Source organism: Puma concolor, chromosome D4, assembly GCF_028749965.1.
Source record: "Puma concolor isolate L17-30 chromosome D4, mPumCon1.1.hap2, whole genome shotgun sequence".
Classification (NCBI taxonomy): domain Eukaryota; kingdom Metazoa; phylum Chordata; class Mammalia; order Carnivora; family Felidae; genus Puma; species Puma concolor.
In genome coordinates, this window is record NC_141679.1 from 75,324,620 (window position 1) to 75,336,892 (window position 12,273).

At 49.0% G+C, this 12,273-nt stretch overlaps 1 protein-coding gene across 8 annotated transcripts in view; it reads left to right on the forward strand.

The window, feature by feature from the left end:
• Nucleotides 1-12,273, forward strand: part of TMEM268 (transmembrane protein 268) — a 45,355-nt gene that overhangs the window by 5,942 nt on the left and 27,140 nt on the right. For 7 of the 8 annotated variants that reach the window (XR_015242976.1, XR_015242977.1, XR_015242978.1 and 4 more), the window contains 2 exons: nt 4,223-4,411; nt 10,416-10,525. Coding sequence is in view for 5 of the 8 variants with exons in the window: in XM_086683822.1 (XP_086539948.1) it covers nt 4,303-4,411; nt 10,416-10,525 (219 nt within the window). In the remaining 3 variants the exon portion in view is untranslated. Of the gene's footprint in view, nt 1-1,833; nt 3,472-4,222; nt 4,412-10,415; nt 10,526-12,273 lie in introns of those variants that run through there. The other variant, XM_086683826.1, reaches the window with a different exon arrangement.

The following is a 12,273-nucleotide window of genomic DNA, read 5'->3' on the forward strand; positions in this document are numbered from 1 at the left end:
CACGGTCCGATTGAGCCCTGTCCTGCTCGGACTCTGTCCTGCACTGGCTCTTTGACCTTGGATAGTTCACTTTCATTTCTGGGTCTTAATTTCCTCATCTGCAAAATGGAGAGCTTGGACCCATTGTCTTTCAAGTCTTTTCCACCCTAAAACTTCTGTGACAGGCCCTCTTATGGCCTTTTGTTGGGGCTTTCCAGCGTAATGAAAACAAAACCTGACTCGAGAAAACTGTTAAGCCCTTTCTCTGTCTCTCTGTCTCTCTCTCTCTCTCTCTGTCTCTCTCTCTGTCTCTCTCTCTCTCTCTCTCTCTCGTCCACCTCAGTGAGGCACAAGGTTCCTGGGGAGCCTGGGCATTTTGTCTGCACAAATGGAGACCTTTGCTCAGCGGGACTTAAGGATTCTCTTCGTCTGTAGGGGCTCACCACCTAATTAGAAAAAGACGTATGACTGGAAGTTCTGGTTAAAATGCAGCATCAGCAAAGGAAACTAAGGAAACTGGGGAGTGGATGACCAGTTAGTTGCTGGAGCCCCAGGGCTGTGCTTATTCGCTGGCTCTGCCTCCACCCTGGTGTCTGGGTCTCTCTCCCAGGTCCCTCTAGGGCTGGTGCGGGGCTGAGCAGAATGGTTGAGCCCAGGACATGCTGGAAGGTGATGGGTCCATGTCAGCCCTGGGCTAGTGTCGCTAAAACCCCTTCCACCCTCTGCAGCCTCCAGGTTGGACCAGGGGCTGCAGGGTGAGGGCAGAGGGCCCTGGTGGGGCCCATCCTGGCCTCTGGTCTGTACCTCTCTCTGCTTGGCAGCCCTTTCTCTCACCGCCACCTCTGCAAAGCCTTTCCCCCACCCCAGGGTTCTGAGGCCCCCCATGTCCTGCCTCCTCCCTTTGCCTGCCTAGTTTGGTCATTATTTATTTCCCTTTCTGAGTTCAACTTTCCCACCATATGGGATTCCCCAGCAGGGAGGGGTGACCAAGGATTTAAGATTTTACTTTTGGTGTTAGAGTCAAGAAAGCACAGGGCCTGACATTTCAAGGTTCTTAGGGAATGTTGGTGGAGTAAAAATAGTGATAGGCGTATTCCTTCGGTGATGCCTATATGCCCTGTGCTGCTCTGAGTGATTTACATGCACAAACAGTTTTAGTCTCAGTTACCATTATTATCACCCTTTACATGTGAAGAAAGTGAGGCAGAGAGAAGTTAAGTGACTTGCTCCAGGTCACACAGGAGGGAAATGGTACAACTATACAGGTACCTTTTAACCATTACACATTATCAGGCAAATGAATGACTTCTGATTGAGACTTTGTGGGAAGCTAATTGGGACAACTGGGATGCTGGGATTGCTTCTCAAAGACAATGCCAAGGTGTGGGATTTTGCAACTAATGGAAACTTTCCATAGGGGAAGAGTGTCTGGGCAGCTCCAGCTTGTGGGTGGTCCCTCCTGCCTGGAGGAGGGAAGGCAGGCTCCTGGGTCCCACAGGCCTTTCTGAGACTCCTGAACAGCTTCTCTGGGCTGCAGGCTGCTAGCTATGACGGCCCCGGGTTTCTGGTCTGGGAAATGGGTCTAAGGTTTATGTTCGCCTCATGGGCCCAGGAGATGATCAGAGGAGATGGGGAAGGGCTTCAGAAATTGCCAGGTGCAGGGCAGACTTCCTTGGGCTGTTGTTGTTGGTTTTGTGCTTCTGGGGCATGTAAGATAAGAGGAAGGAAGTAAGGGGTGGTGCCATAGTCTGATTAATGCAGAGCAGTATTTGGGAATGCCTGCTGTGGGCAGGCATTAGTGGGGGGGGGGGGGGGATCAGGATCTCAGAAGCCAGCAGGAATTTGTTGTGCATGATGCCTGGGAGACATAGCCTCCCTGGACCCACTCTCTCTGTCTTTTTTTCTTTTCTTTCCTTTAAGGTGCATTAAAGAACAGGCTGAGAGATGGCCAGACCTGGGTCCTGAGGCTCAGGGCCTAGGAATTATGCGCTTGGACTTCGGTTCCCCTCTTGGTCCTACCTACATCTTCCAGCCACCCTGTCATGGGCAGGTCTCTTTATATCTTTGACTCTGAGTTTTCTCTCTTTCTGAGGAAAGAGGCCTGCTTGGTGAGCAGGGTCCTGGATGTCATGCCTGTATCTCTTTCTGTCATCCCTGCAGCAGCCATGCCAGGGAGGATTCCCTCTTCCCATTTTACAGATGAGACAGCAAGTCTCAGGGAATTAAGAACCTTGCCACAGAGCATGTGAGTGGCTGAGCAGGGATTCAAATCCAGGCTCTTGGGTATTCAAGTCATTGCCTTTTCATAACATTTTGTTACTTTGTGGCCTCAGAGCTGGGTACAGGGCAGATTAGTGACCCCAAGTGATCTTCTGGAGCTTAAAGTCCCTGCTGACTTGAGGTGCCTGCAGCCTGCTCAGACACATGGCCCCCCACTTAGAAAGCCCCCCGCCCCCAACCTGGGTTAATGCTCTGCTGTGACCATCTTGAAATTCTTTGTCATTTTTGAAAAGGGGACCCCACATTTTCATTATGCAGGAGGCCCCACAAATTATGTAGCCGGTCCTTTTTAAAAGACCGAGAGAAACGGAGGGTGGTGAGGGTGTGGGAGTCAGCCTCCCCTCTTTTGGAGATCTGAGCAGTGGCGATCCACCCTCGGGCCAGCTTGGAATTAAGCAGATGTGTGCCCCCGACAGGGGACACTTGTTTTCACCAGCATCAGGAACCATGGCAGCAAAACCCGACGCTACTGGACTTTCACCAAGATGGTTAGCAAGGCTGGGGTGTCATCCCAGGGACGTAGGCAAGGTTTTCCTTGGTGATGGGTAATTTTCAGGGCCCCCGGCAGACACAGAGAGAGTAAGTGCGGGCTCCAGCCAGTGTGTGGCACTGAGGACTCTGCTTTGGCTTCAAGAGAATCCCCATGAAGGACATTGCTGCTCTGTTGACGACAGTGGCTTAGGGTCATGGCCATGCCCACTGTGCTGTCACTGACCAACTCCTGAGACTTTGGAAGTGTTTCCAAGGTCTTTTAGCGCTAAATGCCAGGAGAATGCATTGCCTTCTTCACCCTCCTGTTTCTCATCTCCTAATAGAGAACAGGAACTATTTAACTGACAGTATTTCTGTTTTAGCTTTGGCCACCTGGAAGCTCAAAACCAAATTCTTGGCTCAGGCGTGACAACTGTGCCAAACCTCAAAGCAGCAACAGTGAGAGCTAGTATTTGTGGGATGTGTCCTTTGTTCCAGAGGCCCTTGTCTGCCCTTTATATGTATTACCGCACCGATTCTTCGTGACAGCCTTGTGGGGAAGGTACCATTGTTTGAGGATAGGGAGCTAAATCTCTTTGAGGTTAAACCACTTGCCCAAGTTTACTTAACTCGTAGGTAGTAGAACCGTTGTTTAAACTGGTTAGTCTGAACCTGGAGCCCATGCTCTTCAGCAGAAACTTCCACTGCCTCTGCTGGGGACCTTGATTGCCTGAATATCTGGTTGTTTTCGTTCTTCATGGTTCTCATTTTCTTTCTTTTCTTTCTTTCTTTCTTTCTTTCTTTCTTTCTTTCTTTCTTTCTTTCTTTCTTTCTTTCTTTTTCTTTTCCTTCCTTCCTTCCTTCCTTCCTTCCTTCCTTCCTTCCTTCCTTCTTTTCTTCCTTCCTTCTTTTCTTTCTCCCTTCCTTCTTTCTTTTTTCCTTCCTTTGTTCCTTTTTTCTTTTCTTCTTTCCTTCCTTCTTTTCTCTTTCTTTCTTTCTTTCTTTCTTTCTTTCTTTCTTTCTTTCTTTCTTTCTTTCTTTCTTCTGTATTTCCTACCATCCTGATTTTTTTTTTCTCATTTGTATTTTGCAATGTCTTCTGGAAAGCTGTTTGAGATCCTTTGTATAAATAAGGCTCCCCATGATGAATATACTGGTTCTGTGCCTGGTTGCCTGGGTGCTCTGAATAAGGGAACAGAACTCCCAGATGCCTGGGAGTGGGGCCTGGTCATTTCATGAGTTCCAAGTGAGTGTCTAGATGTGTCTGAGCTAGAGAAGACCCAAGACCACAGGGAAGTTCTCAGTTCTCCCTTGGAGGGTTTTATTTCCTCCTCTTCACTCCTGAGAATGTTCCTCAGCAAGACGGAAAGAGCAAAGTCAGTGGAAAGACTCCTGGTGGCTCTCTCTGGTTTTGGGATGACTTTGGCCTTGGCAAGGCCAAGAAGCCCTGCCTGCCCAGGCCTGAAGTTCTTTCCTGTGCTGTTTTCTGAAGGCAAGTGAAGCTGAGTTGGCCGCTCCAGAATGAACCACAGCTCCAAGATGGGGAAGTAGAAACCCAGCTGGCTCTCTGCCATGGCCTGCGAACCTCAGATGGGCCCCAGCGGGGCAGCCGGCCCATTGCCCACCTCCTCTCCTGGCTGGAATGCCTTGCCTGGAGGGCGTCCCCCAGGCTGGGGGCAAGGTAAGGTCATGACCCTTTATTTTCCTCCCCTCTCCCCAGGATGCTGGGCTGGACTCACATAACACAATGGAGGGGAGGGGAGTGAAGGACACAGGAGAGCCTTTAGCTAGGGGTGGGCATTTTAGGATACATTTCTAGGCCTGTCTGTCATTTCTCCCCATTCTCTCTATCACCATCTTGTTAGACCAAATCGCTGTCACCTTCTGCTTGGATCCCTGCCGTATCTTCCTAGCTGATCTCTCCTTCTTGCCTCTTCCATTTACGTGACATTTAGAGTGATCTTTTAAAAATGCAGAACAGACCATGTCACTTTCTGCTTCAGTGTTTCCTATGGGGCTTAGTGTGAAGATCTGTCAATCGCTGGCTTGCAAGGCCTGCCTTAGTGGCTCCTGCTACCCGTTCTGTGTTCCTGCCATGCTGTCCTGCCTCAGGGCCTTTGCATCTGCTCTTTCTTCAGCTTGTTATGCTCTTTCCCTACCTCCTTTCTTCTGATTAATTTCCACTCATGCTTCAGAGCTCAGTTCAAATATCCCTTCTATAGGGAATTCTCTCCTGATGCCCCAGCCTAAGCCAGGACTCCCTGATATATTCCTGCTTCTCCCCATAGCACTTAGCATAGTCTGTAATTAAACGCTGACCTGTGTGATAAAGTGTTGAATCTCCAGCTTCTCTACTAGAATGTAAGTTCCACGAGGGCAGGGGCTCTGTGTTGTCTTGTTCATTCCTGCATTTGCAGTATCTAGCACAGGCTTGGCCTGTCGTAGATGCTCAGTACGTATTTTGTTGAATGAACAGGATGAATGGGTGGCTGGGCATTGGCATTTTGAATTGCGGCTGGTTACTTAGATGATTTGAAACTTGACTACTTAAAAACAAGGGTTTCTTCTACTACTGTTATTGGTAAAACAGTTTACACACACATACACACACACACACACACACACACACACACACACCAGTAGGATGGAGTGGAATGAAATAAGTTTCCTTTAGAACTTTGAAGACATCGCTCCACTGGTTTTTGGCAAGCCAGTTCTTGCTTCTTTGTAGGAAATTCCTCCTTGCTACACACACACACACACACACACACACACACACACACACACACACACGTGTGCACACACACCTGTGAATGCCCATTCCTTTGGTCACTTTTCAAGTTCTTTTTCTTATCTAGGTGTAATAAAAGTACTTCTAAGTAGAGACTTACTGTTCCCACTCTAAGGAACAGATGAGAGAGATTATTGCCAGGAATCCAGGAACTTGGTTTGAAAGACAAAGAGAGTCATCCTGCAGAGTCTTTGGTGTGCAAAGAGCCAGTGTAGGGAAGCAGCTGGTGTTCTCCATGCCTAGCACCCCGGTCCACACGGGTTTTCTGTGCTGTGCCGTGAAATGGGGTGCTGGTCTGTGGCCCCACCCGCTGAGACTGCCTGGGTTTTGGGCACTGCCTTTGCCCCTGTTTCTTACTTTCATTTCCTCTGGTGACTTCGGGCAGGTCTATTCGCCTTTCAGAGGCTCTGTTCCCTTTTCTCTGACAGTGGTACCCACCTTTTAGGGCTCTTGGACGATGAAATGAGATTAGGACCGTGAAGCCCCAGCCCTGTGCCTGGTGCCTGGTGCCTGGTAAGGGCTCAGTACTTAGAAGCTATTCTTATTGTACCTTATGCAAACTCATTTCTGCCTTTATTTTATTTTTGTCTAGTTTCTCTCGCTTGCTTATTTTTATTTTTTTAATTTTTATTATTATTATTTTTTAAATCTTTATTTATTTTTGAGAGAGAGAGAGAGAGAGCAGGGGAGGAGCAGGGAGAGAGGGAGACACAGAATCTGAAGCAGGCTCCAGGCCCTGAGCTATCAGCACAGAGCCTGACATGGGGCTCGAATCCACAAACCACGAGATCATGACCTGAGCTTAACCAACTGAGCCACCCAAGCGTCCCACACTTGCTTATTTTTAAATCTAATTTTATAATTTTATCTTTTCATATTTTATTATTTATTTATTTATTTATTTATTTATTTATTATTTTTGAGAGAGAGAGTAACAGAGTGCAGGTGGGGGTGGGGCAGAGAGAGAGGGAAACACAGAATCCGAAGCAGGCTCCAGGCCCTGAGCTATCAGCACAGAGCCCGACGTGGGGCTCGAATCCGCAAACCACGAGATCATGACCTGAGCTGAAGTTGGATGCTTAACCAACTGAGCCACCCAAGTGCCCCACACTTGCTTATTTTTAAATCTAATTTTATATTTATTTGTGTATTTATTTATTTATTTATTTATTTATTTATTTATTATTTTTGAGAGAGGGAAACAGAATGCAGGTGGGGGTGGGGCAGAGAGAGAGGGAGACACAGAATCCGAAGCAGGCTCCAGGCTCTGAGCTGTCAGCACAGAACCCAATGCAGGACTTGAACTCACAAACCGCGAGATCATGACCTGAGCCAAAGTTGGACGCTTAACCAACTGAGCCAACCAGGTGCCCGTTTTCATATTTTATTTTTATAAAGCCACCTTAAATCCAGGAGTGGGAGGGTAAGAACGAATACAACTAAATCCATGCATGGGTTGCTTTACTGTAACTTTTGAGTCCCAACAAGCTTGCTTTTAAATTGGCAACGACAGCGGCCAGTTATTCAACCCCTGTGTTTCTCCGAGCATTTATTTTCATCATCTCTGCAAAGCTGCGTGTGGTGATATGATCCCCCTCCAAGCGAGGAAGCAGGCCAGGGATTTAGATCACTTTTTCTTTTTTTAAATGTTTTTTTAATGTTTAATGTTTATTTTTGTTTTTAATGTTTTAATGTTTCTGACAGAGAGAGACAGAGCATGAGCAGGGAAGGGCAGAGAGAGAGGGAGACACAGAATCCAAAGCAGGCTCCAGGCTCTGAGCTGTCAGCACAGAGCCCGACACGGGACTCAAACTCACAGACCGCGAGATTGTGACCTGAGCCGAAGTCAGACGCTCAACCGACTGAGCCACCCAGGTGTCCCTAGATCACTTTTTTGTGGCTACTCTGTGAGCAAGAGGCTGGGCTACACTTTGACTCCTGTAGCTAGCTGTCTAGCTTATACTTTCCTTGGCTCCCCACCTTGCATCCACACCCCTTCCTTCTTGCAAAAACTTAAAAAAGAGAGAAAAAAAAAGAAAAGAAAGCAAATAAAGTTCTTTTTGGCAGGGCATCCAATGCTCTTTTACCCTTGAGATGACAGATGATAAAAAAAAAAGACATAAAAAAAGAACTCTAATTGGGGGTTAGGGGCCAGGGTTCTGTTGTGTCAATTCATTTATACATCAAACATTTATTTAGTGCCTACTGTATGGCAGGTATGAACCCAGCTCCGGGGATTCAGTGTTGAGCAGAACCAGTGTGGGAGTACATAGTCTCCCACATTGGGGGATAGACTTTAATCAATTAGTTGAAAACCTATGTAAGCAAATAATTGCAAGCGTATGTACTTATCTTTGAATATGTACTCCTTTGAAGAGCAGTTCTGAGTAGGTTTAGCAGAAGGATTTGATCTGTTAGGGGTGTAGTGTCAGGGAAGACTCCCTTGAGAGGTGGTTAATGAGCTGGAATATCAATGATGAATAGGATTTCACTGGGTGAAGCCCAGTGGAAGTGTTCTAGGGAAAGGGAACAGCATTTGCAAAGGCCCTGGGGTGGGAGTGAACACTGCTTGTTCCAAGAATGAAGGATGCTGGCCTTCCACAGAAGGAAGCTGAATGGCTCGAGGTGAGTTTGGCAGGAGGCTGGTTCTTCAGAGGTCTGGGCGAGTGTGGTAAGGAGGTTGGTTTTTGTCAGTAGAACACCAAAAAGCTATTGAAAGTTTTACTCAGAGGACTGATAGCATCCAGTTCACGCACTGGCTGATGCGTGGAGAATGCATTGTAAGCGGGTAGGTTTGGAGAAACCAGTGAGGAGGCTGCCAAAGGGCATGAGGAAGAGGTGAAGGTAGCCTGGCCTGGGTTGTGGTGGAGATGCCAGGAGGTGCGTGGAGTTGAGAGACATTTTGTTGGCCCAGCTGGCAGGGCCCAGAGAGGGGCTGAGTGAGGAGGTGGAGACAATGGTGGGGGTGGGGCAGGAATTGTCAGGAAGGTAGGGCTAGTCATTTGGTTTTAAAGACTCAGGGGCTCCTGGGTGTCTCAGTCAGTTAAGCGTCCGACTTCGGCTCAGGTCATGATCTCACAGTTCGTGAGTTCAAGCCCCGTGCCGGGCTCTGTGCTGACAGCTCAGAGCCTGGGGCCTGCTTCAGTTTCTGTGTCTCCCTCTCTCTCTGCCCCTCACCCTCTCATGCTCTGTCTCTCTCTCCTTCAAAAATAAATAAACATAAAAAAAAAAAATAAAAAAAAAAAAAAGACATATTGCCCAGAGCTAGGCTCAGGTGACAGGAAGTTTGGGCCAGCAGATAATGTATTTATGGTTTGATCTCTTCATGCTGCCCCATTTTCTAAGCCTCGCCTACAGAAAATGTGCCAGCATATCCAGGCCCAGCCTCGCATGGCTGAACACTGGGGATCCCCCCTCTCCTGCCCACCCCAGCTGCGTGGCTGCTGACAGGGTGGCTCACGGGACCTCCTGCTGTGGTGGAAGGACATCTGGATCCTTCTGTCCAGATTCTCTCTACTAGCAGCAGAAGGTAGATTTAGCTTCATTCCTTGGCTGTTCCTCCCTGGGCCTGAGGGGTTTCAGTCCCCAGGGGCTTTCACCCCAGCAGACCTCACTGGGCTGGCCTAGTCGACGTCCTGCCTGGCTTGTGGCCAGACTGAGTTGATGTGTGGTGTTTTGTGAGGTTACGCTTAATTCAGTTGGTGCTTTTGAATTGTCAAGTGAGTTGCAGATACCCTGGGGAGGGGTTACCAGTAAGTCAGTGTCTTCGTTTTCTGTGGCTGCCCTAACCAATTACCGCCCACACAGTGGCTGGCGAAAGATCCGTCCTCTGACAGTTCTGGAAGCTGGAAGTCTGACGCTGGCTTCCCGGAGCTAAAGCCCCCGTGTCAGCAGGGCCGCCTTCCTTCAGGAGCGCAGGGAGAATCTGATTCCAGCTTCCAGAAGCCACACATACTGCTTGGCCCGTGAACCTTCCTCCACCTCAAAGGCAACAGTGTTCCATCTCTGTCCCTTTCTTCCCTGGTCACATCCCTCCTGACCCTTCAGTCGCCTCTCTCTTCCAGTTTTAAGGATGCTTGTGATTACATTGGGCCCACCCCAACAGCCCAGGAGAACCCCCCTATTTCGGGCCTGTGGATTAGCCACTTTAACTCCGTCTGTAACCTTAATTCTCCTTCGCTGTGTAACATAACATATTCATGGGTTCTGGGGAGTACGGCGGGGACATGTCTGGGGTTCATTGTTATGCCTACCACAGTCAGACGGAGCCCGCTGGGAATGTAATATTTGGGTGAGCTTCCTGTGTGGTGGTGTTCATACAAATGTCTGAAACATCACCTTCTCCATGTACTTAGTTGTACAGTCTGCTTAAATATCTTTTCTGGGGCTCCTGGGTGGCTAATCTGGCTAAGCGTCTGACTCTTGATTTTGGCTCCGGTCACGATCTCACAGTTCGCGAGATGGAGCCCTGCGTCGGGCCCCACGCTGACGGCTTAGGGTTCTCTCTCTCCCTCTCTCTCAGCTCCTCCCTTGCTCATTCTTTGCTGTTTCTCTCTCTCTCTCTCAAAATAAATAAACATTAAAAAAAAAATCTTTTGTGACGGGGAGCTCACTACTCCCAATTCTTTGTCTGGACAGCTCTCATTCTTGGGAGGTTCTTCCTTTATAGGGTCTTGCGTTGTGTCCGGGTAGCCTCCAGGCTCTGGTCTCAGTTCTGCCTCCTCAGGGGTTCTGGTCAAGTTCGGTCCTTCTCGCGGGGGGATTCGAGGACCGCCACCACGTCCCTCCTTGCCATGAGATGGTTCTCGTGGCCAGAGGAGGTGATGCCATCGGGCTCCGGGCTCGTCCATAGTGGTGCTCGCTCAGCCAGGTGAAGCTTCTGGTGTGCTTTCAGAGCTCCGCAATGGCCAGGTCCTCACGGTTCTGCGGATTGACAACACCTGTGCGCCCATCGCCTTCGATCTGGGCGCCGCAGAAGAGCAACTGCAGACCTGGGGCATTCAGGTGAGTGCGGGTTTTATTGACACGCTGCCATTTTCCCCCTCCTTCCCTTCCAGCCACCTACCTGCTGGCCCGTCCACCTATCCTTTCATCCAGTTGTCCACAAAACATTTGTTAAACATGTACTCTGGGCTCCGTATGGTGGGAGGTATAAGGAAGATGTATTAGGAGTGTCTCCTCCTCCCAGTTACTTCACTTAACAGGTGCGTGTTTTGGGGCGCTCGTTGTTTGCCAGGCACTGCGCAGGGCACTGGGGTCCATAGAGGTGGCCAATACCCAGCGCCTGCGCTCACACAGCTCATGGGGCCCAGCACAGGAGGTGGACTCGCGCCAGATAGATCGGGTCAGGTCAGCAGGGTACGAATGCCGCGGCAGAGGCACGTACAAGGCACCGAAGACCTTCACAGGAGAAAACGATGAACTCGCCTGGGGGAGTGGTGGTTTCGAAAGCGTCACACAGGAGCAGATGCTTGATCTGGGATCTTGAAGGAAAAATAGGGGCTTGCTGGGTAGACAGGAGGAAGGGCATTTTAGGAGAGGGAACTGTATATTCAACGGAAGAGTACGTGAATTTATTAGATAATCATGCAGTGCTTTGAAGCACAGCGATTTGAAGCCTAGGCTTCTCAGATCAGAGGTCTGGATGCAGATCTGTCTGGGTGGCTTTCAGCAGGTGAATTAACCTCTCCGGGTGGCCGTTTCATCCTCTATTAAAAATGAGGGCCACATTAATACCTATCAGACAGGGTGTTTGTGACGAGTAAGGAAAATAATGTGGACTAACCGTGGACAGGAAAGATACACTGCTCATTTTGCCCTGCAGATTTTAGAGTTCACTTCTTTCGGACTGAATTGCATTATTGTTTAAATCAGCATGTTATCACTTGAAGGGAAACTTTCCACATTGACGGTACTCACCCCACGTCAGCACAATGGCTGGTTTATCACGCCATGTTTCCTGTCAGCCTTTGTACAAAAGAACATTTTTCTTCAACAGTTGTCTTCAGATGGGGTTTTCTTAACCAGGGAAAACAGTCCACATATTATTCTGCCATGTTCCCAGACATCATCTTTAATGGTTCGATTCTGTTTTCTTGAGCAGTCCACTCTCGCAGGGCCTTTACGTGCTATGCCATTTTTGTTTGGGCAGAGAGATGCGAGTTTTCAGAGCCTTGGGCGGTATTTATCGTTATTGGTGTTGCCGTGTTGGTACCTGCTCACATGTATCGAGTGTCCATACGGACCGGACCATACTGGGCCAGTGTGCATGTGCACTTAGATATGACACACATCTGTCAAAGTAACACATAACCGCTGGAGGCAGAACAGAGCCCCCCCCCAGAGATGTCCGTATGTATCTACATGGTACACATATACTTATTTTGTAACACACACGTTAGTATTGCATATGCATCATGTTATTTCGTATGCACACCACCCCTACAAGTGCGTGTTCTTGTTGTCCACACTTTATAAATGAGGAACCTGAGGCTCAGAGAAGTGGGGTTACTTGGCACGCGAATGGAAGAGCCAAGGTTTGGACCCAGCCTACTGACTCTAGGGCCTGTGCCTTAACTGTTAGGCTCTCTTGGGTCTGCTGTGAGGTCCTGTGCCTCGGGCTGCAAGATCCGCACCCGCCCCCTCTGCCCCCACCAAGGGCGTCCTCCTGGGTCTCGAGTTACCCCACCTCCCCAGGGCACTCATCCTTTCCTGAGCTGCATTCTGTGATTACCACTCCTAGTGCTCCGAGC